This window comes from Phoxinus phoxinus, assembly GCF_949152265.1.
Source record: "Phoxinus phoxinus genome assembly, chromosome: 5".
Lineage (NCBI taxonomy): Eukaryota > Metazoa > Chordata > Actinopteri > Cypriniformes > Leuciscidae > Phoxinus > Phoxinus phoxinus.
In genome coordinates, this window is record NC_136880.1 from 44,611,520 (window position 1) to 44,634,993 (window position 23,474).

The 23,474-nt window shown below is 51.6% G+C and overlaps 1 protein-coding gene across 1 annotated transcript; it reads right to left on the bottom strand.

Moving 5' to 3' along the window:
* Positions 1–314: 314 nt before the first annotated feature.
* fem1a (fem-1 homolog a) lies at positions 315–3,207 on the bottom strand. Its single transcript, XM_079613301.1, has one exon. The coding sequence runs from the start codon at positions 2,956–2,958 to the stop codon at positions 1,102–1,104; it is 1,857 nt and encodes a 618-aa protein (XP_079469427.1). The 5' UTR covers positions 2,959–3,207; the 3' UTR covers positions 315–1,101.
* Between the last annotated feature and the right edge of the window lie 20,267 nt (positions 3,208–23,474).

The window sequence follows — 23,474 nt, forward strand, 5'->3', positions numbered from 1 at the left end:
CTGTAGTAATTAATAAGACCATAACTATACTCTAGTAATTAATAACACCATAACTCTATTGTAGTAATTAATAACACCATAACTCTATTGTAGTAATTAATAACACCATAACTCTATTTAAATGTTATTTTCTTGACAGCTTTTGGTTTAGTGAACTTGAAACTCATGATCATGTTATTAATGGAGTCTGATGGAAAGCTTTTGCCCCGTTAACTGTAGAATAACCATAACCAGCGTAACATGAAGACCACCAGACATGAGATATGCATAAACACCGCAGGATATTAAAATATGAGACTGGCAACAGGAAGCGCTTGATGGGACACTTGAGTTTATTCAGGCATCGCCAATACCTTTAGTCTTAAATTAACCAAACCAGTTGCAGATTATGAAGTCTCTGGGTTTAAACAGAGTGTTAAACATCTTCAAAGTGCTTTCATTTACAACGACACAGAAACCGCCATTCCCAATCTCACGAGAAGAGATAAACTCATTCCCAATCTCACGAGAAGAGATAAACTCATTCCCAATCTCACGAGAAGAGATAAACTCATTCCCAATCTCACGAGAAGAGATAAACTCATTCCCAATCTCACGAGAAGAGATAAACTCAAGGCAATAAGACTACGCTGCATATGAAGCGTTTCCACAAACCCCGCCCCCCGACCCCGCCCCCCGACCCCGCCCCCCGCCCCCCGCCCCGCCGCGCTCACACACTGCATAGATATCAACGTAACGCCAGCAGTTCACAGACAGCTGAGGGATAAAGTGCAGTTACATATATTACAGTGTCTCCCCAGACGACAGAAACCGCCAGTCGTCCAATAAAACAGTAAAATCACACGTTAGAAAAGATGATGATGTAAGGCTAGTTTTGGCACGAGTCCTCCAGGATCAGGATCACCGACGGGAAGAGGAACACGTCATGACATTAATGGAGTCTGATAGAAAACGTTTTGCTTTTGCATTTAGATTTGCATCGGACCCATTAAGCCCTGTCAATCAAAGAATAGCAACCAATCAGAGACCAGGGCTGGTGTCCGCGGCTCGTCCCAGCGCTAACTCCGGGATTATTGCATGGATCGTGTGTGTGTGTGTGTGTCAGTGCAGCTCGATGAACGCCTCCATCTCCTCTGAGATTAGCCCTTTGTAGGGAAGTCTGTGTTTCTCGATGGCTCGCGCGGCTAGGCACTGTAGCGTGACGTAGCTTAGTGGGTGTAGTGCATGTCGTCCGCTGCTCTGCTCGTCCAGCAGCTCGTACGCCGTCTTGTGCTGCGCGTTGGTGGCGTCGAAGTGAGCACCGGCTCGGATTAGCGCCGCCATGATCTCGGGGCAGCCGTTAGCAGCGGATACGTGTAGCGGCGTGTTGTTCTCGCAGTCGCGCGAGTCAACATCCGCCCCACACTCTAGTAGCAGGCTAGCAACGGCTAGCGACGGGAAGCGGCCGACCGGGTAGCGCCCTACTGACGTGGTGTCCTTGTCCACGGACATGTGCAGCGGCGTGTAGCCACTCCGCGCGCGCGGGTTTAGCTTTAGCAGCCGGTACACGGTCTGCCGCTTGAGGTGCTCCTGCTCCGGCGCACAGTCCAGCTTCTCCAAAAGGAACAGCAGGTGTAGGATGATGGACAGCGCTTTGGTGAACTGCGGCGCCTCCGGCGGACTGTCACGCTGAGCTACGGCGCGCTCCACCTCGCGCACGCTCTTCCCTAGCACGCCCATCAGGTCCTGGAAGGTGACGCGGGTGCACAGTGTGCCTTTAGCGCGGTCCTGCAGCACGAAGGAGAAGAGCTCGGCGAACGAGAGGAAGCTGCTAGCTGTCATCGGGCTAAGCGGGTCCAGGTTGCTCTGCTGCATGTCTAACGCGTACTTCCACAGGCTAATGCAGCGCTGGAAGTTCCCCGAGTCGGCGTAGACAGCGCCGCGGTAGCGGATGTAGTAGGAGGTGTCCGGGTGCGACGGCCCGAGGATGCGCTCGCGGATTAGCAGGGCTTGCATGCGCATCTCATCTGGATCGGTGATTAGCGCCTCCAGCTCATCCGCCGTGCTAACCTCGCGCGCACACTCGTACGCCGGCACCGGCGGCCCTGGAGCCGGTTTCGCCAAGTAGCCGCCCGCCTTCTCGCCTGCCGTCCGCAGCTCCATCGCTCTCCGCCAGTAGCGCATCGCGCCCAGCAGATCGCGCTTCTTGTCCACGAACGTGGCTCCGAGGAGCTCCAGCGCATCGACGCGCTCCTCCCTGCTTGGCCGTGGCTGGTGCACCAGATACTCCACGATGTTGGTGTGTCCGGTGACGCTAGCGGCGAGCAGCGGAGTCATCCCGTAGCCGTCCCGCTCCATGCGCGCCTCGCACTTCAGGAGCATCTTCATTATCTCCAGGCTCCCGGACTCGGCGCAGTCGTGCAGAGCCGTGTTGCCCTTCACGCTCTTGCGGTTGACGTCGGCTCCGCGCTCCAGGAGGAACTTAGCGATGTCTCGATGGCCCTTGTAGCAGGAGATCATCAGGCAGGTGTGCCCGTGCCGGTTCGCCACCTCCATGTCGGCGTGGTGCTCCACCAGGTAGCGCACGATCTCCAGGTGCCCGTCGAAGCAGGCGGCCCGCAGCGGGGTGGAGTTGGTGAGGGTGGTGTTGTTGACGGAGGCCCCGTGACCCAGTAAAGACTTCACCACCGGCAGGTGCCCGGCGGCCGAGGCGGCCCACAGCGGCGGAGCGCCCTCGATCGTCTCGCCGTCGAAGTTAACGGATCCCCCGATCTCCACGCCGACCCTGCAGTGCTCCAGCAGGTACTCCACCACCTCCAGGTGCCCGTAGCGCGCCGCGATGAGCAGTGGCGTGCCGCCCTGCGTCTTCTCCTCCGCCAGAGCCTCCAGCTCCTCCGCGCTCTTGTTGCTCAGCAACTTCTGGATGAGCTTCAGTTTTCCGTCTCTCGCCGCGTTAAACACCGCCGTGCTGATCTCCATCTTCTCGACGCGAAAGTCCGTTAAAGCGCGTTTGAATTCGCGATCGCGTCGCTTCTTATTTAGTGAGGAGCGATCATCGCTCTGTATTTTGCTGCCATTTTAAGGCTGTTGTCGAAATGGCGTCGATGATGTTGTTTGACAGCTCTGTTTACCACTGCCGCTTGGAATGCTGGGTATCGTAGTCCGTATGCGCTGTTAGAGCACAGCATGAGCCGCGCAAAGAACTACAACTACACTTGGCATCCGTTGAGAGCGCCATTACGTCGACCGGAAGGCTTGTCGCGCAAAGACTTTTGGGAAATGTAGTCTATAAACACGCGCACGCTCGTATCAGCTTGTGTCGTTGCGACTCGCGGGACTACATTCCCTATCATTCATTTGGTGAAACTCAGTCAGCTGATGTAAACGGAATGTATGAACAACTCGTCTGGCATATGAAGTCACTGGGTTCCTATGCTAAACGACATTTAAAAAAATGTTGTGTTATAGAGACAGAAATGTTTGGAATACACACACCTGAATAATGTGCTCCCTTGATTTGTTCCGAGTTTGTTGTGGTTTGAGACCGGGTAAATGTAAAAGACTAAACATATTTTAATGTGTTATTTACTATTCTTTTATTTAATTCATTAAAAAGATTGTACAACTGTGTTAAGTGACTCATGTTTTCATGTTAAAGTCATGAATCAGAGATGTTTTCATGATGCTGCTTTATTGTACTCACAATGAAGCCTTTAATGATGATTCACAACACAAACACAAAAGTCAGTCAGCTTTATTTCTACAGCACTTTATACAGTACAGATGGTTTCATGACAGCTTTATAAATAGAAAACAAACAGAAAGATGCAAACAGTTATTTTCCCGTTTAAACAGAATTAGATTCAGCTGTAAAGCAGTTCAATTAAGACAATAGTAAACAGTCATTATTCAGTTGAGATCAGTTCAGTCAGTGTTTATTCAGTTGAGTTCAATAACTGTATTTGTAAAGTCAATTAATTATGGAAGAGTTCAAAACTATAAAGCAGTGATGTCATCATCCGCTTAATTCAGCTCCAGTGCAGTTAGAATCAGATCAATAATATACCTGGATATTAAGTTAACTCACAGAAACAATTTCAAATCAATATCTAAAAGAGTCTCATTCAAATAAGATGTATATGGTGCATCAGGTGTGTGTTTTTTAGCTCTGTAGAGATCAAACGTTGTCGGGATAATTCCGACATTATGCGGAAGCGATAAAAAATTCTGTATTATACATTCTTCAACTTATTTCATGGTTTGCGTTCTCGAGACGCCAGGCACTGTTCTGTGCGGATGAGCGGCCGGATCGCATTAAGGGATTACTGTTAGAATGGTGTCGTGTTAGCGGCCCCTAAGTTAATCACTAATGATCAATGATCAGAAGTGAATCAATCAAATCTAACTTTATTTGGACAATAACTTTATTCTAGAACTGCTGTAAAGCCTAAACACTGTTACTGTAATCTCCTATCACTGTAAAACTGCTTTGAAACAATCTATATTGTTTAAAAGCGCTGTATAAATTAAGTGCGTCAGGTGTGATGGTGCATCAGGTGCAGTGTCACGTCAGGTGTTCAGGTGTGATGGTGTGTCAGGTGCGGTGGCGCATCAGGTGTGATGGAGCATCAAGTGTTCAGGTGTGTTCAGGTGTTCAGGTGTTCAGGTGTGTTCAGGTGTTCAGGTGTGGTGGCGCGTCAGGTGTGATGGAGCATCAAGTGTTCAGGTGTGTTCAGGTGTGAAGGAGCATCAAGTGTTCAGGTGTGTTCAGGTGTGATGGAGCATCAAGTGTTCAGGTGTGATGGAGCATCAAGTGTTCAGGTGTGTTCAGGTGTGATGGAGCATCAAGTGTTCAGGTGTGATGGTGCGTCAGGTGCGGTGGCGCATCAGGTGTTAAGGTGTGATGGAGCATCAAGTGTTCAGGTGTGTTCAGGTGTGATGTTGCATCAGGTGTGAAGGAGCATCAAGTGTTCAGGTGTGATGGAGCATCAAGTGTTCAGGTGTGATGGTGCGTCAGGTGCGGTGGCGCGTCAGGTGTTCAGGTGTGATGGTGCATCAGGTGTGATGGAGCATCAAGTGTTCAGGTGTGTTCAGGTGTGATGGTGCATCAGGTGTGATGGAGCATCAAGTGTTCAGGTGTGTTCAGGTGTGATGGTGCGTCAAGTGTTCAGGTGTGTTCAGGTGTGATGGTGCGTCAGGTGTGATGGAGCATCAAGTGTTCAGGTGTGTTCAGGTGCGGTGGCGCGTCAGGTGCGGTGGCGCATCAGGTGTGGTGGCGCGTCAGGTGCGGTGGCGCGTCAGGTGCGGTGGCGCGTCAGGTGTGGTGGCGCGTCAGGTGTGGTGGCGCGTCAGGTGCGGTGGCGCGTCAGGTGTGGTGGCGCGTCAGGTGTGGTGAAGCATCAAGTGTTCAGGTGTGTTCAGGTGTGAAGGAGCATCAAGTGTTCAGGTTTGATGGTGCGTCAGGTGCGGTGGCGCGTCAGGTGTGATGGAGCATCAAGTGTTCAGGTGTGATGGAGCATCAAGTGTTCAGGTGTGTTCAGGTGTGATGGCACGTCAGGTGTGGTGGCACGTCAGGTGTGGTGGCGCGTCAGGTGTGATGGAGCATCAAGTGTTCAGGTGTGTTCAGGTGTGATGGAGCATCAAGTGTTCAGGTGTGTTCAGGTGTGATGGCGTGTCAGGTGCGGTGGCGCGTCAGGTGTGATGGAGCATCAAGTGTTCAGGTGTGTTCAGGTGTGATGGAGCATCAAGTGTTCAGGTGTGTTCAGGTGTGATGGCGTGTCAGGTGCGGTGGCGCGTCAGGTGTGATGGAGCATCACGTGTTCAGGTGTGATGGCGCGTCAGGTGTGATGGCGCGTCAGGTGTTCAGGTGCGGTGGCGCGTCAGGTGTTCAGGTGTGATGGAGCATCAAGTGTTCAGGTGTGTTCAGGTGTGAAGGAGCATCAAGTGTTCAGGTGTGTTCAGGTGTGATGGCGCGTCAGGTGCGGTGGCGCGTCAGGTGTGATGGAGCATCAAGTGTTCAGGTGTGATGGCGCGTCAAGTGTTCAGGTGCGGTGGCGCGTCAGGTGTTCAGGTGCGGTGGCGCGTCAGGTGTTCAGGTGCGATGGAGCATCAGGTGTTCAGGTGTGTTCAGGTGTGATGGTGCGGTGGCGCATCAGGTGCGGTGGCGCGTCAGGTGTTCAGGTGTGATGGAGCATCAAGTGTTCAGGTGTGTTCAGGTGTGATGGAGCATCAAGTGTTCAGGTGTGTTCAGGTGTGATGGAGCATCAAGTGTTCAGGTGTGATGGAGCATCAAGTGTTCAGGTGTGTTCAGGTGTGATGGCGCGTCAGGTGTGGTGGCGCGTAAGGTGTGATGGAGCATCAAGTGTTCAGGTGTGTTCAGGTGTGATGGCGCGTCAGGTGCGGTGGTGCGTCAGGTGTGATGGAGCATCAAGTGTTCAGGTGTGTTCAGGTGTGATGGAGCATCAAGTGTTCAGGTGTGTTCAGGTGTGATGGCGCGTCAGGTGCGGTGGCGCATCAGGTGTGATGGAGCATCAAGTGTTCAGGTGTGTTCAGGTGTGATGGAGCATCAAGTGTTCAGGTGTGATGGTGCGTCAGGTGCGGTGGCGCGTCAGGTGTGATGGAGCATCAAGTGTTCAGGTGTGTTCAGGTGTGATGGAGCATCAAGTGTTCAGGTGTGTTCAGGTGTGATGGTGCATCAGGTGTGATGGAGCATCAAGTGTGATGGAGCATCAAGTGTTCAGGTGTGATGGTGCGTCAAGTGTTCAGGTGTGTTCAGGTGTGATGGTGCGTCAGGTGTGATGAAGCATCAAGTGTTCAGGTGTGTTCAGGTGTGAAGGAGCATCAAGTGTTCAGGTTTGATGGTGCGTCAGGTGCGGTGGCGCGTCAGGTGTGATGGAGCATCAAGTGTTCAGGTGTGATGGAGCATCAAGTGTTCAGGTGTGTTCAGGTGTGATGGCACGTCAGGTGTGGTGGCGCGTCAGGTGTGATGGAGCATCAAGTGTTCAGGTGTGTTCAGGTGTGATGGAGCATCAAGTGTTCAGGTGTGTTCAGGTGTGATGGCGCGTCAGGTGCGGTGGCGTGTCAGGTGTGATGGAGCATCAAGTGTTCAGGTGTGTTCAGGTGTGATGGAGCATCAAGTGTTCAGGTGTGTTCAGGTGTGATGGCGCGTCAGGTGCGGTGGCGCGTCCGGTGTGATGGAGCATCAAGTGTTCAGGTGTGATTGCACGTCAGGTGTGATGACGCGTCAGGTGTTCAGGTGCGGTGGCGCGTCAGGTGTTCAGGTGCGGTGGCGCGTCAGGTGTTCAGGTGTGATGGAGCATCAAGTGTTCAGGTGTGTTCAGGTGTGAAGGAGCATCAAGTGTTCAGGTGTGATGGCGCGTCAGGTGCGGTGGCGCGTCAGGTGTTCAGGTGCGGTGGCGCGTCAGGTGTTCAGGTGCGGTGGCGCGTCAGGTGTTCATGTGCGATGGAGCATCAGGTGTTCAGGTGTGTTCAGGTGTGATGGTGCAGTGGCGCGTCAGGTGCGGTGGCGTGTCAGGTGTGATGGAGCATCAAGTGTTCAGGTGTGTTCAGGTGTGATGGAGCATCAAGTGTTCAGGTGTGTTCAGGTGTGATGGAGCATCAAGTGTTCAGGTGTGATGGAGCATCAAGTGTTCAGGTGTGTTCAGGTGTGATGGCGCGTCAGGTGTGGTGGCGCGTAAGGTGTGATGGAGCATCAAGTGTTCAGGTGTGTTCAGGTGTGAGGGCGCGTCAGGTGCGGTGGCGTGTCAGGTGTGATGGAGCATCAAGTGTTCAGGTGTGTTCAGGTGTGATGGCGCATCAAGTGTTCAGGTGTGTTCATGTGCGATGGAGCATCAAGTGTTCAGGTGTGTTCAGGTGTGATGGAGCATCAAGTGTTCAGGTGTGTTCAGGTGTGATGGAGCATCAAGTGTTCAGGTGTGATGGAGCATCAAGTGTTCAGGTGTGTTCAGGTGTGATGGCGCGTCAGGTGTGGTGGCGCGTAAGGTGTGATGGAGCATCAAGTGTTCAGGTGTGTTCAGGTGTGAGGGCGCGTCAGGTGCGGTGGCGCGTCAGGTGTGATGGAGCATCAAGTGTTCAGGTGTGTTCAGGTGTGATGGCGCGTCAGGTGTGATGGCGCGTCAGGTGTTCAGGTGCGGTGGCGCGTCAGGTGTTCAGGTGCGGTGGCGCGTCAGGTGTTCAGGTGTGAAGGAGCATCAAGTGTTCAGGTGTGTTCAGGTGTGAAGGTGCGTCAGGTGCGGTGGCGCGTCAGGTGTGATGGAGCATCAAGTGTTCAGGTGTGTTCAGGTGTGATGGCGCGTCAGGTGCGGTGGCGCGTCAGGTGTGATGGAGCATCAAGTGTTCAGGTGTGATGGCGCGTCAGGTGTGATGGCGCGTCAGGTGTTCAGGTGCGGTGGCGCGTCAGGTGTTCAGGTGCGGTGGCGCGTCAGGTGTTCAGGTGTGATGGAGCATCAAGTGTTCAGGTGTGTTCAGGTGTGATGGCGCGTCAGGTGTGGTGGCGCGTAAGGTGTGATGGAGCATCAAGTGTTCAGGTGTGTTCAGGTGTGATGGCGCGTCAGGTGCGGTGGCGCATCAGGTGTGATGGAGCATCAAGTGTTCAGGTGTGATGGCGCGTCAGGTGTGATGGCGCGTCAGGTGTTCAGGTGCGGTGGCGCGTCATGTGTTCAGGTGCGGTGGCGCGTCAGGTGTTCAGGTGTGATGGAGCATCAAGTGTTCAGGTGTGAAGGAGCATCAAGTGTTCAGGTGTGTTCAGGTGTGATGGCGCGTCAGGTGCGGTGGCGCGTCAGGTGTGATGGAGCATCAAGTGTTCAGGTGTGATGGCGCGTCAGGTGTTCAGGTGCGGTGGCGCGTCAGGTGTTCAGGTGCGGTGGCGCGTCAGGTGTTCAGGTGCGATGGAGCATCAGGTGTTCAGGTGTGTTCAGGTGTGATGGTGCGGTGGCGCGTCAGGTGCGGTGGCGTGTCAGGTGTGATGGAGCATCAAGTGTTCAGGTGTGTTCAGGTGTGATGGAGCATCAAGTGTTCAGGTGTGTTCAGGTGTGATGGAGCATCAAGTGTTCAGGTGTGATGGAGCATCAAGTGTTCAGGTGTGATGGAGCATCAAGTGTTCAGGTGTGATGGAGCATCAAGTGTTCAGGTGTGATGGAGCATCAAGTGTTCAGGTGTGTTCAGGTGTGATGGAGCATCAAGTGTTCAGGTGTGATGGAGCATCAAGTGTTCAGGTGTGATGGAGCATCAAGTGTTCAGGTGTGTTCAGGTGTGATGGCGCGTCAGGTGTGGTGGCGCGTCAGGTGTGATGGAGCATCAAGTGTTCAGGTGTGTTCAGGTGTGATGGCGCGTCAGGTGAGGTGGCGCGTCAGGTGTGATGGAGCATCAAGTGTTCAGGTGTGATTGCGCGTCAGGTGTGATGACGCGTCAGGTGTTCAGGTGCGGTGGCGCGTCAGGTGTTCAGGTGCGGTGGCGCGTCAGGTGTTCAGGTGTGATGGAGCATCAAGTGTTCAGGTGTGTTCAGGTGTGAAGGAGCATCAAGTGTTCAGGTGTGATGGTGCGTCAGGTGCGGTGGCGCGTCAGGTGTGATGGAGCATCAAGTGTTCAGGTGTGTTCAGGTGTGAAGGAGCATCAAGTGTTCAGGTGTGATGGAGCATCAAGTGTTCAGGTGTGTTCAGGTGTGAAGGAGCATCAAGTGTTCAGGTGTGTTCAGGTGTGAAGGAGCATCAAGTGTTCAGGTGTGATGGTGCGTCAGGTGCGGTGGCGCGTCAGGTGTGAAGGAGCATCAAGTGTTCAGGTGTGATGGCGCGTCAGGTGCGGTGGCGCGTCAGGTGTGATGGAGCATCAAGTGTTCAGGTGTGATGGCGCGTCAGGTGTTCAGGTGCGGTGGCGCGTCAGGTGTTCAGGTGCGATGGAGCATCAGGTGTTCAGGTGTGTTCAGGTGTGATGGTGCGGTGGCGCGTCAGGTGCGGTGGCGTGTCAGGTGTGATGGAGCATCAAGTGTTCAGGTGTGTTCAGGTGTGATGGAGCATCAAGTGTTCAGGTGTGTTCAGGTGTGATGGAGCATCAAGTGTTCAGGTGTGATGGTGCGTCAGGTGCGGTGGCGCGTCAGGTGCGGTGGCGCGTCAGGTGTTCAGGTACCATGGAGCATCAGGTGTTCAGGTGTGTTCAGGTGTGATGGTGCGGTGGCGCGTCAGGTGCGGTGGCGCGTCAGGTGTGATGGAGCGTCAGGTGTTCAGGTGTGTTCAAGTGTGATGGTGCGGTGGCGCATCAGGTGTGATGGAGCGTTAGGTGTTCAGGTGAGGTGGCGCGTCAGGTGCGGTGGAGCATCAAGTGTTCAGGTGTGTTCAGGTGTGATGGAGCATCAAGTGTTCAGGTGTGTTCAGGTGTGATGGAGCATCAAGTGTTCAGGTGTGTTCAGGTGTGATGGAGCATCAAGTGTTCAGGTGTGTTCAGGTGTGATGGAGCATCAAGTGTTCAGGTGTGTTCAGGTGTGATGGAGCATCAAGTGTTCAGGTGTGTTCAGGTGTGATGGCGCGTCAGGTGTTCAGGTGTGATGGAGCATCAGGTGTTCAGGTGTGATGGAGCATCAGGTGTTCAGGTGTGATGGAGCATCAGGTGTTCAGGTGTGATGGAGCATCAGGTGTTCAGGTGTGATGGAGCATCAGGTGTTCAGGTGTGATGGAGCATCAGGTATTCAGGTGTGATGGAGCATCAGGTGTTCAGGTGAGATGGAGCGTCAGGTGTTCAGGTGTGATGGAGCATCAGGTGTTCAGGTGTGATGGTGCGTCAGGTGCGGTGGCGCGTCAGGTGTTCAGGTGCGATGGAGCATCAGGTGTTCAGGTGTGTTCAGGTGTGATGGTGCGGTGGCGCATCAGGTGTGATGGAGCGTTAGGTGTTCAGGTGCGGTGGCGCGTCAGGTGTGATGGAGCATCAGGTGTTCAGGTGCGGTGGCGCGGTGGCGCGTCAGGTGTGATGGAGCGTCAGGTGTTCAGGTGTGTTCAGGTGTGATGGTGCGGTAGCGCGTCAGGTGCGGTGGAACGTCAGGTGTTCAGGTGAGGTGGCGCGTCAGGTGCGGTGGAGCGCCAGGTGTTCAGGTGAGGTGGCGCGTCAGGTGCGGTGGCGCGTCAGGTGTGATGGAGCGTTAGGTGTTCAGGTGCGGTGGAGCGTCAGGTGTTCAGGTGAGGTGGCGCGTCAGGTGCGGTGGAGTGCCAGGTGTGATGGAGCGTCAGGTGTGATGGAGCGTCAGGTGTGATGGAGCGTCAGGTGTGATGGAGCGTCAGGTGTTCAGGTGTGTTCAGGTGTGATGGTGCGGTGGCGCGTCAGGTGCGGTGGAGCGTTAGGTGTTCAGGTGCAGTGGCGCGTCAGGTGTGATGGAGCGTCAGGTGTTCAGGTGTGTTCAGGTGTGATGGAGCGTTAGGTGTTCAGGTGCGGTGGCGCGTCAGGTGCGGTGGAGCGTCAGGTGTTCAGGTGTGATGGAGCGGTGGCGCGTCAGGTGTGATGGAGCGTCAGGTGTTCAGGTGTGATGGAGCGTCAGGTGTTCAGGTGTGATGGAGCGTCAGGTGTTCAGGTGTGATGGAGCGGTGGCGCGTCAGGTGTGATGGAGCGTCAGGTGTTCAGGTGTGATGGAGCGTCAGGTGTTCAGGTGTGATGGTGCGGTGGCGCATCAGGTGCGGTGGCGCGTCAGGTGTGATGGAGCGTTAGGTGTTCAGGTGCGGTGGCGCGTCAGGTGTGATGGAGCGTTAGGTGTTCAGGTGTGTTCAGGTGTGATGGAGCGTTAGGTGTTCAGGTGTGTTCAGGTGTGTTCAGGTGTGATGGAGCGGTGGCGCGTCAGGTGCGGTGGAGCGTCAGGTGTTCAGGTGTGATGGAGCATCAGGTGTTCAGGTGAGATGGAGCGTCAGGTGTTCAGGTGTGATGGAGCATCAGGTGTTCAGGTGTGATGGAGCATCAGGTGTTCAGGTGTGATGGAGCATCAGGTGTTCAGGTGTGATGGAAAATTAGGTGTTCAGGCGAGGTGGCGCGTCAGGTGCGGTGGCGCGTCAGGTGTTCAGGTGTGTTCAGGTGTGATGGTGCGGTGGCGCGTCAGGTGCGGTGGAGCGTCAGGTGTTCAGGTGTGATGGAGCATCAGGTGTTCAGGTGTGATGGAGCATCAGGTGTTCAGGTGAGATGGAGCGTCAGGTGTTCAGGTGCGGTGATGTGTCCTGTGCCGAGAGGCAGACTGGGACTTGTTGTTGCTCTTTTGTTCAGTTTCACAACAAAATCACTAGTCTTCCACACAGCAGTACAGGACCGTTCCACTGCTCCAGCTCTGACACAGGAGAGAAGAACATCAGCGATCACACACAGGAGAGAAGAACATTATGGAAGTAAAATAATGAGAAATGTTTTTGAAACAAAAAAGCTTGTTGAATTGTATTTATAGGCCTTGCCTTTTTATGATACCATGATCATCTCTATAGCTGTTAGTCAACCTCACCGCAGCTGCGCGCTCACGCCGACCTGCCGCGCTCGTCCCTGAAGAAGCACACGCACCTGTTGAGTCCGAGTCTGAGTCCGAACCCGAGTCCGAATCAATCAGAGACCGAATCAGAGACCGAATCAGAGTCCAAATCAGAGTCTGAACCCGAGTCTGAACCCGAGTCTGAACCCGAGTCTGAACCCGAGTCTGAACCCGAGTCCGAATCAATCAGAGTCTGAACCCGAGTCCGAATCAATCAGAGTCTGAACCCGAGTCCGAATCAGAGTCTGAACCCGAGTCCGAACCCGAGTCCGAACCCGAGTCCAAACCCGAGTCCAAACCCGAGTCCGAACCCGAGTCCGAACCCGAGTCCGAACCCGAGTCCGAACCCGAGTCCGAATCAGAGTCCGAATCAGAGTCCGAATCAGAGTCTGAACCTGAGTCCGAAACCCGAGTCCGAATCAATCAGAGTCCGAATCAGAGTCCGAACCCGAGTCCGAACCCGAGTCCGAATCAATCAGAGTCCGAATCAGAGTCCGAACCCGAGTCTGAACCCGAGTCTGAACCCGAGTCTGAACCCGAGTCTGAACCCGAGTCCGAACCCGAGTCCGAATCAATCAGAGTCCAAATCAGAGTCTGAACCCGAGTCTGAACCCGAGTCTGAACCCGAGTCCGAACCTAAGTCTGAACCCGAGTCTGAACCCGAGCCAAATCAGAGTCTGAACCCGAGTCTGAACCCGAGTCCGAACCTAAGTCTGAACCCGAGTCCGAACCGAGTCCGAATCAGAGTCCGAATCAGAGTCCGAATCAGAGTCAGAGTCCGAACACGAGTCCGAATCAGAGTCCGAATCAGAGTCTGAACCTGAGTCTGAACCCGAGTCCGAATCAGAGTCCGAATCAGAGTCCGAATCAGAGTCCGAATCAGAGTCTGAACCTAAGTCTGAACCCGAGTACGAACCCGAGTCCGAATCCGAATCAGAGTCCGAATCAGAGTCCGAATCAGAGTCCGAATCAGAGTCAGAGTCCGAACCCGAGTCCGAATCAGAGTCCGAATCAGAGTCTGAACCCGAGTCTGAACCCGAGTCTGAACCCGAGTCTGAACCCGAGTCTGAACCCGAGTCTGAACCCGAGTCCGAACCCGAGTCCGAATCAGAGTCCGAATCAGAGTCTGAACCTGAGTCTGAACCCGAGTCTGAACCCGAGTCCGAACCCGAGTCCGAATCAGAGACCGAATCAGAGTCTGAACCTGAGTCTGAATCAGAGTCTGAACCCGAGTCCGAACCCGAGTCCGAATCAGAGTCCGAATCAATCAGAGTCCGAATCAGAGTCTGAACTTGAGTCTGAACCCGAGTCCGAACCCGAGTCCGAATCAGAGTCCGAACCCGAGTCCGAATCAATCAGAGTCCGAATCAGAGTCTGAACCCGAGTCCGAACCCGAGTCCGAATCAGAGTCCGAATCAGAGTCTGAACCCGAGTCCGAATCAGAGTCCGAATCAGAGTCTGAACCCGAGTCCGAACCCGAATCAATCAGAGTCCAAATCCGAGTCTGAACCCGAGTCTGAACCCGAGTCTGAACCCGAGTCTGAACCCGAGTCTGAACCCGAATCAATCAGAGTCCAAATCAGAGTCTGAACCCGAGTCTGAACCCGAGTCCGAACCCGAGTCCGAACCCGAGCCAAATCAGAGTCTGAACCCGAGTCTGAACCCAAGTCTGAACCCGAGTCCGAACCCGAGTCCTAACCCGAGTTCGAATCAGAGTACGAACCCGAGTCCGAATCAGAGTCCGAACACGAGTCCGAATCAGAGTCTGAACCTGAGTCTGAACCTGAGTCTGAACCCGAGTCTGAACCCGAGTCTGAACCCGAGTCTGAACCCGAGTCCGAATCAGAGTCCAAATCAGAGTCTGAACCCGAGTCTGAACCCGAGTCCGAACCCGAGTCCGAATCAGAGTCCGAATCAGAATCAGAATCAGAGTCAGAGTCCGAACTCTAACCCTAACCCGAGTCCGAACCCGAGTCCGAACCCGAGTCCGAACCCGAGTCCGAACCCGAGTCCGAATCAGAGTCCGAATCAGAGTCCGAATCAGAATCAGAGTCCGAATCAGAGTCCGAATCAGAGTCCGGCCCTGCGTCTCAATGTTCACTATCATCCTAAACAGTCTGTGAGATTGAAATAAGTGTGTTCAAAACCAGAGTGTTGTGTGGATCCGTGCTCACTATAACGGCTAATATTACCCACAACCCATTGCGCTTTGGAGGAGGAACTACAAACACGAGTAAAAAGTGTTAAAAACTACAAAACATGGCGGATATGCGCGACAGATGGTGAGAGATTTAGATAAAGGTTTGAGTGACAAATCAAAGTTTAACCTGATCATTTTTTTTATTGATTTCATGTTATCCGTGTTATATTTCATCTGCAACAATGTGGACTTTATAAAGATCCGTTTGGCCATTAACTTTTAAATGCATTAATATTGAGAGTCTCTGCATGAAAGACTGCGGCTGCAGATCAACGCGTTTCTGCATTTCTCTCCGATACAGTAGAAAATAAACGTGGAGGATTTTAACTGTGACAAGATGATTGACAGGTCAGTTTAAGTGACAGGTGCGTGTAACTAAGCGACAGAGAGCAACCGGTAAAGACGCAATTGTATGACGTGAGAGTGTGTGTGTGCCAAAGCTGGTCTTCTGCTACACACTCAAAGGTATTTACTTTTTCTTCACAAAAAGAGTAGCCTATACTTTTAGGGCGGAGTATAACTAGGCGAACTGAGACGCAGAGTCTGGTGTGTGGCATCAGTTCAAGCGAAGCGAAGTGACTCCGAATCTCAGCACACGACACGACTCGGACTCAGTGAAGCATCAGAGCAGCCAATCAATGAAACACACAAATTAATTTACACCGATTTAATGATAACAGCGCGTACACACGCCTCGGTCTAACAACAGAACGCGCTTTACAGATGTTAGGTGCTGGTGTCGGTTCTGATGCAGATCTTACTCACCTTCATCTTCCTCAGATCAACAGGTGATGCTCACGGGCTCGAGCGAATAATGAGAGCGCGCGCGCGTGTGTGTGTGTTTATAGAGTCGAGGAATAAAGAGATCGTGTGTGTGTGTGTGTGTGTTTATAGAGTCGAGGAATAATGAGATCGTGTGTGTGTGTGTGTTTATAGATTCGAGGAAAGAGATCGTGTGTGTGTGTGTTTATAGATACGAGGAATAATGAGATCGTGTGTGTGTTTATGAGAAGAGCGGATCCTCAGGCGTGACGTGTCACATGATCAGCCAATGAAAACCCGTCAGTTCTCCAGGACAGCTCTCGCCTCATCATCACACGAGCACGAGCAGCAGAATGGGTTATACAGTTTTCCTCAGTCGCTTTGCTGCATTTCTCAGATCGGAAATGAATTCTCAGAACTATGTGGCTGTTCCACCTCCACATCATCACTTGTGCACATCATCATAATAGCAGTTTCTCATTATTTTGAACAAGTTGCGATTGCTTTGGTATATTCATGCCATTGATTATGTACAATAGTCTGCGGTTCTCTTACGTAGAGTTCTCTCGTACTGCGTCGAAAGACGCTACGGTAAAGATTTCTTTTTCGAGATTGAAGCCTAAATTTTGTAAATTATGAAAAACGCTTTTCTGTAGCATACAACCTTAGGCAGAGCAAATCGCGCGCCCATTGGCTGCTCCGCCAGAAAAGCACAGCCTATGCGAGGCCAGTGACGCTTGACCAATGAGGACGCTCTGCGCCCTCTGCGTCACCTCCCGCCGAAACGGGCGTATAAATACGAGCATAGCTGTCTTCCACTCTGATTTTCTATTCTTCACGAAGCTGCACGCATCGTAGGACTGGATTCGAGCCGCCACAGCCGTCTGATACAGCACCTCAGCAGGACGAGCCCTTACCTGAAGCCGCTGGTCTTCGCCGCCTTCAGCCGCCGTTCCCTGCTGCACTTCTCCGGCGTGGAATATCCTTTGTGTGTGTTTTGTGTGTGTGTTCGCCGCTGCGTCACACATTTTTTCTCATACAAAAAGAGCAACGAGTGTCTTTTTAAAGATGCCTCGTGATTCCTGCGGCTCCTGCCGAGCCGCGCTCATCGACGGGGACCACCACGTGTTGTGTGTTTCCTGCTTGGGCGAGGAACATGCAGCTATCGCTCTCGGTGATGGCGGCTGCCATCACTGTGACATGATGCCCATCGCGACTCTGCGGACTCGCCTTGCATCATTCACGGAAGCTGCTCTTCCACCCCCTGTAGCGCCGCGCCGTAAAAAGCGCCGCGCTCAGCGGGTCCCGGAACCTCCCTCCACGAGGAGCTCGCCGCCGCCGCCGCTAGCTCCTCTCACCGCTTCGTTGGAATCGCTCACCGACGGACAACGGCCGCAGCCCGCCGCCTTATCCGTCATGGACGACGATCAGCAAGCCGCATCTGAGGGGGATGACGACTGCTGTTCGCTTCTCGCTTCGGGAAGTGAGGGATGGGCGAGCTCCGTGGACCTCCCCTCCCCCGCTGTTCCGGAACGCCGAGGAGGGAAGATCAGCATCGAGGCAGAGCTGATGCGTCTGCTCTCACAGGCCGTGTCGAGCCTCGGCCTCGATTGGTCGACGCCCGAAGAGCCTGCTTTCAACCGGCTGGATGGCTGCTTCCTCTCTGGAGACCGCGCTTCGCCTCCCTCCAGATACGCCCCGTTTCTTCCTGAGCTTCATGAAGAGGTAGCGAAATCCTGGAAGGCGCCTTTTTCAGCCAGGGTACGTACCTCTGCCTCGCCAGCATTCTCCGTTGTGGACGGTGCTCGAGACCGAGGCTACCATGCTCTCCCTCCGGTCGAGGAGGCCGTAGCGACTCATCTTTGCCCACCCTCTGCTGGACGGCGGGCTAATGGAGTCCTACCATCTAAAGCTTGCCGCACGTCGTCAGCTTTGAACGGCCGCGTGTATTCCGCCGCCGGACAAGCTGCATCGGCGCTGCACACCATGGCGGTGCTTCAGATCCACCAGGCCAACCTCCTCCGCAAGCTAGACGAGGAAGGCCCGGGCGCGATCAACGTGCCGGATTTGCGTAGCGCCACAGACCTCGCTCTTCGTGCTACAAAATCCGCCGCACACGCCATCGGTAGGATTATGGCCTCAGCAACTGTTTCCGAGAGACATTTGTGGTTGACGCTCTCTGTAATGGCGGAGTCAGAGCGCTCTGTGTTCCTCGACGCTCCCGTTTCAGCGACTGGCCTCTTCGGATCGTCCGTCAAAGACTTTGCGGACCGATTCGCTGAGGTACAGAAGACATCGCAAGCCATGAAACATTTCCTGCCGAAGCGCTCCAGATCCGCAACAGGCCGCCCTAAGCAGCCGTCTGTTCGAACTCAGCAGCGCCCCGCGCCCGCCGCGCTAGCCCAGCAGCAACAGGCTCGAGAGAGACCACGGTTTCGCTCCGCCGGACGCCGCCCCCCGCCGCGTGGTCCTCGGCCTAAGGTCACACTCAAGCCCGAGGCCTCGGCGCCATCCTAGCCCTGCTAGGAAAAAGACGGTGTTCGGGTCCCGCTGCGGCCGGACTTCCACCAAAGATTCCCGCTTGTACAGCCCTAAGTTCCACGTTTGTACCAGTGTACTCAGCAGCCAACAAACCGGCCGTAAAGCCCGTTTGCCTGCACACAAACGCCGTTTTCACGGCGACCCAGATAAATCTAAAAAAGAGTTTAATTTCTGGTGTTCCGGCCAAGGCCGATGGTGTAATGTGTGTAACTGCAATGCCCACCCAGTGCCCATTCATTCACACAAGCACAGCCCCGTACAACACAGGGTTTGCACACATAAAATCGACTCATGTCGATTGTGCTTTACATGTAGTGAGCGTGCCGTGCCCACTGTCCAGTGCCCACAACCACTGCACACTGCACGCTCCGCGGTTTCTGTAAAAACTAAACCAACGAACGGTCACTCAGTTCACAAACACAGTATCCCCGGTGTTATAAATGTGCCCGCTACCACGCGCCCACATTTATTCACAAACATAACGAGTCCTACGGGGCTCGCCCCGCGTGCTCTCTCTCAACTCAGAGAGTCGAGCGCGCGCGGTATGCATACTGTGTTAAGCATGCCCCCCGCCTCAGACGCCACAGCGTCCATGTTACAGCACACGGTTGCTCTAGTGTCGCCGCCATTTCGCGACCAGGGCCCAGATTACATTCAACCCCTAGTCACGCGTGCAAGATGCATGGGAAAGACTTCCCGGGGTCTCAGAATGGGTGCTAGAGACTATAAAAAGAGGCTATTCGCTACAGTTTTATCGACGCCCTCCCAGTTACACGGCGAGAGTCGAAACCACGGTAAAAGCAGAAGTAGCACATCTACTTCGAGCCGAAATAGCGAAGCTATTGAGCAAAGGGGCCATAGAGCCTTTATCTCAAGCTCAGAGCGAAGGGGGTCTGTACAGCAGATATTTCCTGGTACCGAAGAAAGACGGGGGTCTCAGACCCATTTTAGATCTGAGGCATCTGAACAAAGCGCTGACAAAGCGAAAGTTCAGAATGCTCACGACCGGAAAAATCCTCGCACAGATTCGCCGAGGAGACTGGTTTATGGCAATAGATCTGAAAGACGCGTATTTTCACATACAAATTGCGTCACGTCACAGGCGATTTTTGAGATTCGCCTTCGAGGGCCGGGCATATCAGTACACAGTCCTGCCATTCGGCCTGTCCCTAGCACCTCGAACATTTACAGTGTGCATGGACGCGGCGCTGGCACCCCTGAGACTCCAAGGCGTTCGAATTCTGAATTATTTGGACGATTGGCTGATTATGGCTCAATCACCTTCAGAACTCACTCGCCACAAGACCCTAATACTCAATCACCTCGAGTGCTTAGGTCTGAGAGTCAATTGGGAGAAAAGTTCACTGTTTCCCAGTCAAAGGATCTCCTTTTTAGGACTGGATCTGAACTCACTGTCTATGACAGCACGCCTGTCATCACAGCGCAGGCGAAACACCCTGCAAGTGGCGAAATCCTTCCGCAGCGGTCATATAGTTCCGCTCAAGAGATTTCAGAAAATGCTAGGCCTCATGGCCTCAGCCGCGGTACTACAGTTGGGCCTACTGCGCATGCGCCCACTGCAGTTCTGACTGAAAACGCGCGTACCGACATGAAGCACCTGTCTTTCAAGACCGTGTTTCTTTTGGCTCTTGCTTCAGTGAAGCGTGTGGGGGATTTACAAGCACTCTCAGTCAGAGCGTCTTGTATGGAGTTCGGGCCTACAACTCTGTAGTCGTGTTAAAACCGAAGCATGGGTACGTACCTAAGTCCCTCAACACACCGTTCAGGGCTCAGGTCATCTCCCTGTCGGCTCTGCCGGCCTCTGAGGACGGAAATAGCTCCCTTTGCCCGGTCAGGGCATTAAGAGCTTATGTGTTCCGCTCCGCTGTTTTTAGACAGACGGAGCAGCTCTTCGTTTCGTTCAGTGGGCGTTCTAAGGGGCGAGCCGCGACGAAACAGAGTCTGTCTCGATGGGTAGTGGACGCCATTGCGCTGGCCTACGCATCTAGAGGTTTGGAATGCCCTCTGGGCATCAGAGCACATTCTACGAGAGGCATGGCCTCTTCGTGGGCTTGGTATAGCGGGATCTCGTTGCAAGATATCTGTATGGCGGCAGGCTGGGCCTCCCCGTCTACATTTATAAGGTTCTATAACCTAGAGGTTCCTGCGTTGCAGGCTAAACTGCTCTCGGTCTAGAAGACTATGTATGGTGTTCCTGCCCCGCGCTGCGGCCCAGGTCACTCCAATGTTTTAAGCATCACTCACTGACAATGTGTCCCATGAGCATGCTATCACCCCTCATATATATATATTATTTACATATATATGTTAATATGCCCTTAGGGGCGCTATTATAAAGGGATGATGCTAATTCTAGCCCCTCTCCCTATACATTCTTAGAGTACTGCGTTTCAGGCCGTGCGTGCCCACGCTGCGTCGCTTTAGTGACGAAAATCAGAGTGGAAGACAGCTATGCTCGTATTTATACGCCCGTTTCGGCGGTAGGTGACGCAGAGGGCGCGGAGCGTCCTCATTGGTCAAGCGTCACTGGCCTCGCATAGGCTGTGCTTTTCTGGTGGAGCAGCCAATGGGTGCGCGATTTGCTCCGCCTAAGGTTGTATGCTACAGAAAAGCGTTTTACATAATTTACAAAATTAAGGATTAATTTTTAGGCTTCAATCTCGAAAAAGAAATCTTTCCTGTAGCGTCTTTCGACGCAGTACTCGTTCCCTCTCCTAGAGAGAACCGAGGTTACGTTAGTAACCGAGTACGTTTCCTACATTAGCTGCTAATGCCCTGTTGCTCAGTGTATTAAATAAAATAGTTCTCTGTGCAATAGTCTCAAAACATCCAGTCATTAGTTCATCGTATGAGTCATTAAATGCTAAATGGTGGATAGTTGTCATAGACTGTCAAGCATATTTTCTACACACTTCTATCAGACTTCTTGTAAATGCCATGCATTGATGAATTGTGAAGGTGAATCTTGACTCACTAATGAAGAGAATGGAGATCAACCAATGAGAAACCAGTTCTCTGAAAGATCTCAAAGTTCATCAGTTGGCGAGCATCTGTGTATGTATACAGTTCTGCATATATACAGTGCGCATATACAGTGTGTGTATACAGTTCTGCATATATACAGTGTGTGTACAGTTCTGCATATATACAGTGTGTGTACAGTTCTGCATATATACAGTGTGTGTACAGTTCTGCATTTTTACAGTGCACATATACAGTGTGTGTACAGTTCTGCATTTTTACAGTGCGCATATACAGTGTGTGTACAGTTCTGCATATATACAGTGCGCATATAAAGTGTGTGTACAGTTCTGCATATATACAGTGTGTGTACAGTTCTGCATATATACAGTGTGTGTACATTTCTGCATATATACAGTGTGTGTACAGTTCTGCATATATACAGTGTGTGTATACAGTTCTGCATATATACAGTGTGTGTACAGTTCTGCATATATACAGTGTGTGTAGTTCTGCATATACACAGTGTGTGTACAGTTCTGCATATATACAGTGTGTGTAGACAGTTCTGCATATATACAGTGTGTGTACAGTTCTGCATATATACAGTGTGTGTATACAGTTCTGCATATATACAGTGTGTGTGTACAGTTCTGCATATATACAGTGTGTGTACAGTTCTGCGTATATACAGTGTGTGTACAGTTCTGCATATATACAGTGTGTGTGTACAGTTCTGCATATATACAGTGCGCATATAAAGTGTGTGTACAGTTCTGCATATATACAGTGTGTGTACAGTTCTGCATATATACAGTGTGTGTACATTTCTGCATATATACAGTGTGTGTACAGTTCTGCATATATACAGTGTGTGTATACAGTTCTGCATATATACAGTGTGTGTACAGTTCTGCATATATACAGTGTGTGTAGTTCTGCATATACACAGTGTGTGTACAGTTCTGCATATATACAGTGTGTGTAGACAGTTCTGCATATATACAGTGTGTGTACAGTTCTGCGTATATACAGTGTGTGTACAGTTCTGCATATATACAGTGTGTGTGTACAGTTCTGCATATATACAGTGTGTGTGTACAGTTCTGCATATATACAGTGTGTGTGCACAGTTCTGCATATATACAGTGCGCATATACAGTGTGTGTATACAGTTCTGCATATATACAGTGCGCATATACAGTGTGTGTATACAGTTCTGCATATATACAGTGCGCATATACAGTGTGTGTATACAGTTCTGCATATATACAATGCGCATATACAGTGTGTGTATACAGTTCTGCATATATACAGTGTGTGTACAGTTCTGCATATATACAGTGTGTACAGTTCTGCATATATACAGTGTGTGTACAGTTCTGCATATATACAGTGCGTATATACAGTGTGTGTACAGTTCTGCATATATACAGTGCGCATATACAGTGTGTGTACAGTTCTGCATATATATAGTGCGCATATACAGTGTGTATACAGTTCTGCATATATACAGTGCGCATATACAGTGTGTGTACAGTTCTGCATATATACAGTGTGTGTATACAGTTCTGCATATATACAGTGCGCATATACAGTGTGTGTATACAGTTCTGCATATATACAGTGCGCATATACAGTGTGTGTATACAGTTCTGCATATATACAGTGTGTGTACAGTTCTGCATATATACAGTGCGCATATACAGTGTGTGTATACAGTTCTGCATATATACAGTGTGTGTACAGTTCTGCATATATACAGTGCGCATATACAGTGTGTGTATACAGTTCTGCATATATACAGTGCGCATATACAGTGTGTGTATACAGTTCTGCATATATACAGTGTGTATACAGTTCTGCATATATGCAGCGTGTGTACAGTTCTGCATATATACAGTGCGCATATACAGTGTGTGTATACAGTTCTGCATATATACAGTGTGTGTACAGTTCTGCATATATACAGTGCGCATATACAGTGTGTGTATACAGTTCTGCATATATACAGTGCGCATATACAGTGTGTGTATACAGTTCTGCATATATACAGTGCGCATATACAGTGTGTGTATACAGTTCTGCATATATAGTGTGTGTACAGTTCTGCATATATACAGTGCGCATATACAGTGTGTGTATACAGTTCTGCGTGCAAAAGCAAAGTTCTGCTAAGGGTCTTTCCTGTGTTTGACTTTCTAATGTTGTATTGTCGCCTTTGTGCTCCTATTTCTTGTTCTTTTATCACAATAACATTTTTATATTTTTTGTTTTGTTTTGTCAGACCAGTAAAAGTGTAACTGTGAATCCTATCAGTCTCTTTTAATCAAGAACTCTCATACAGTAGTGTGTAAATCTGTACTTTTGAAGATACAGAAGAAGCACATCTTTACATTTCAACACAGTAACTGTCATCACACAACTGTAGTTTACATCCAGATATACTTCTGAGAGATGAAGGACTGAGCGAGCGCTGGCTTTACCAGGTAACGGTGTTTCGCTACGAAC

Bases quoted from the DNA above. Each gene is read 5' to 3' on its own strand.
- fem1a (XM_079613301.1), bottom strand. From the start codon at position 2,958: ATGGAGATCAGCACGGCGGTGTTTAACGCGGCGAGAGACGGAAAACTG.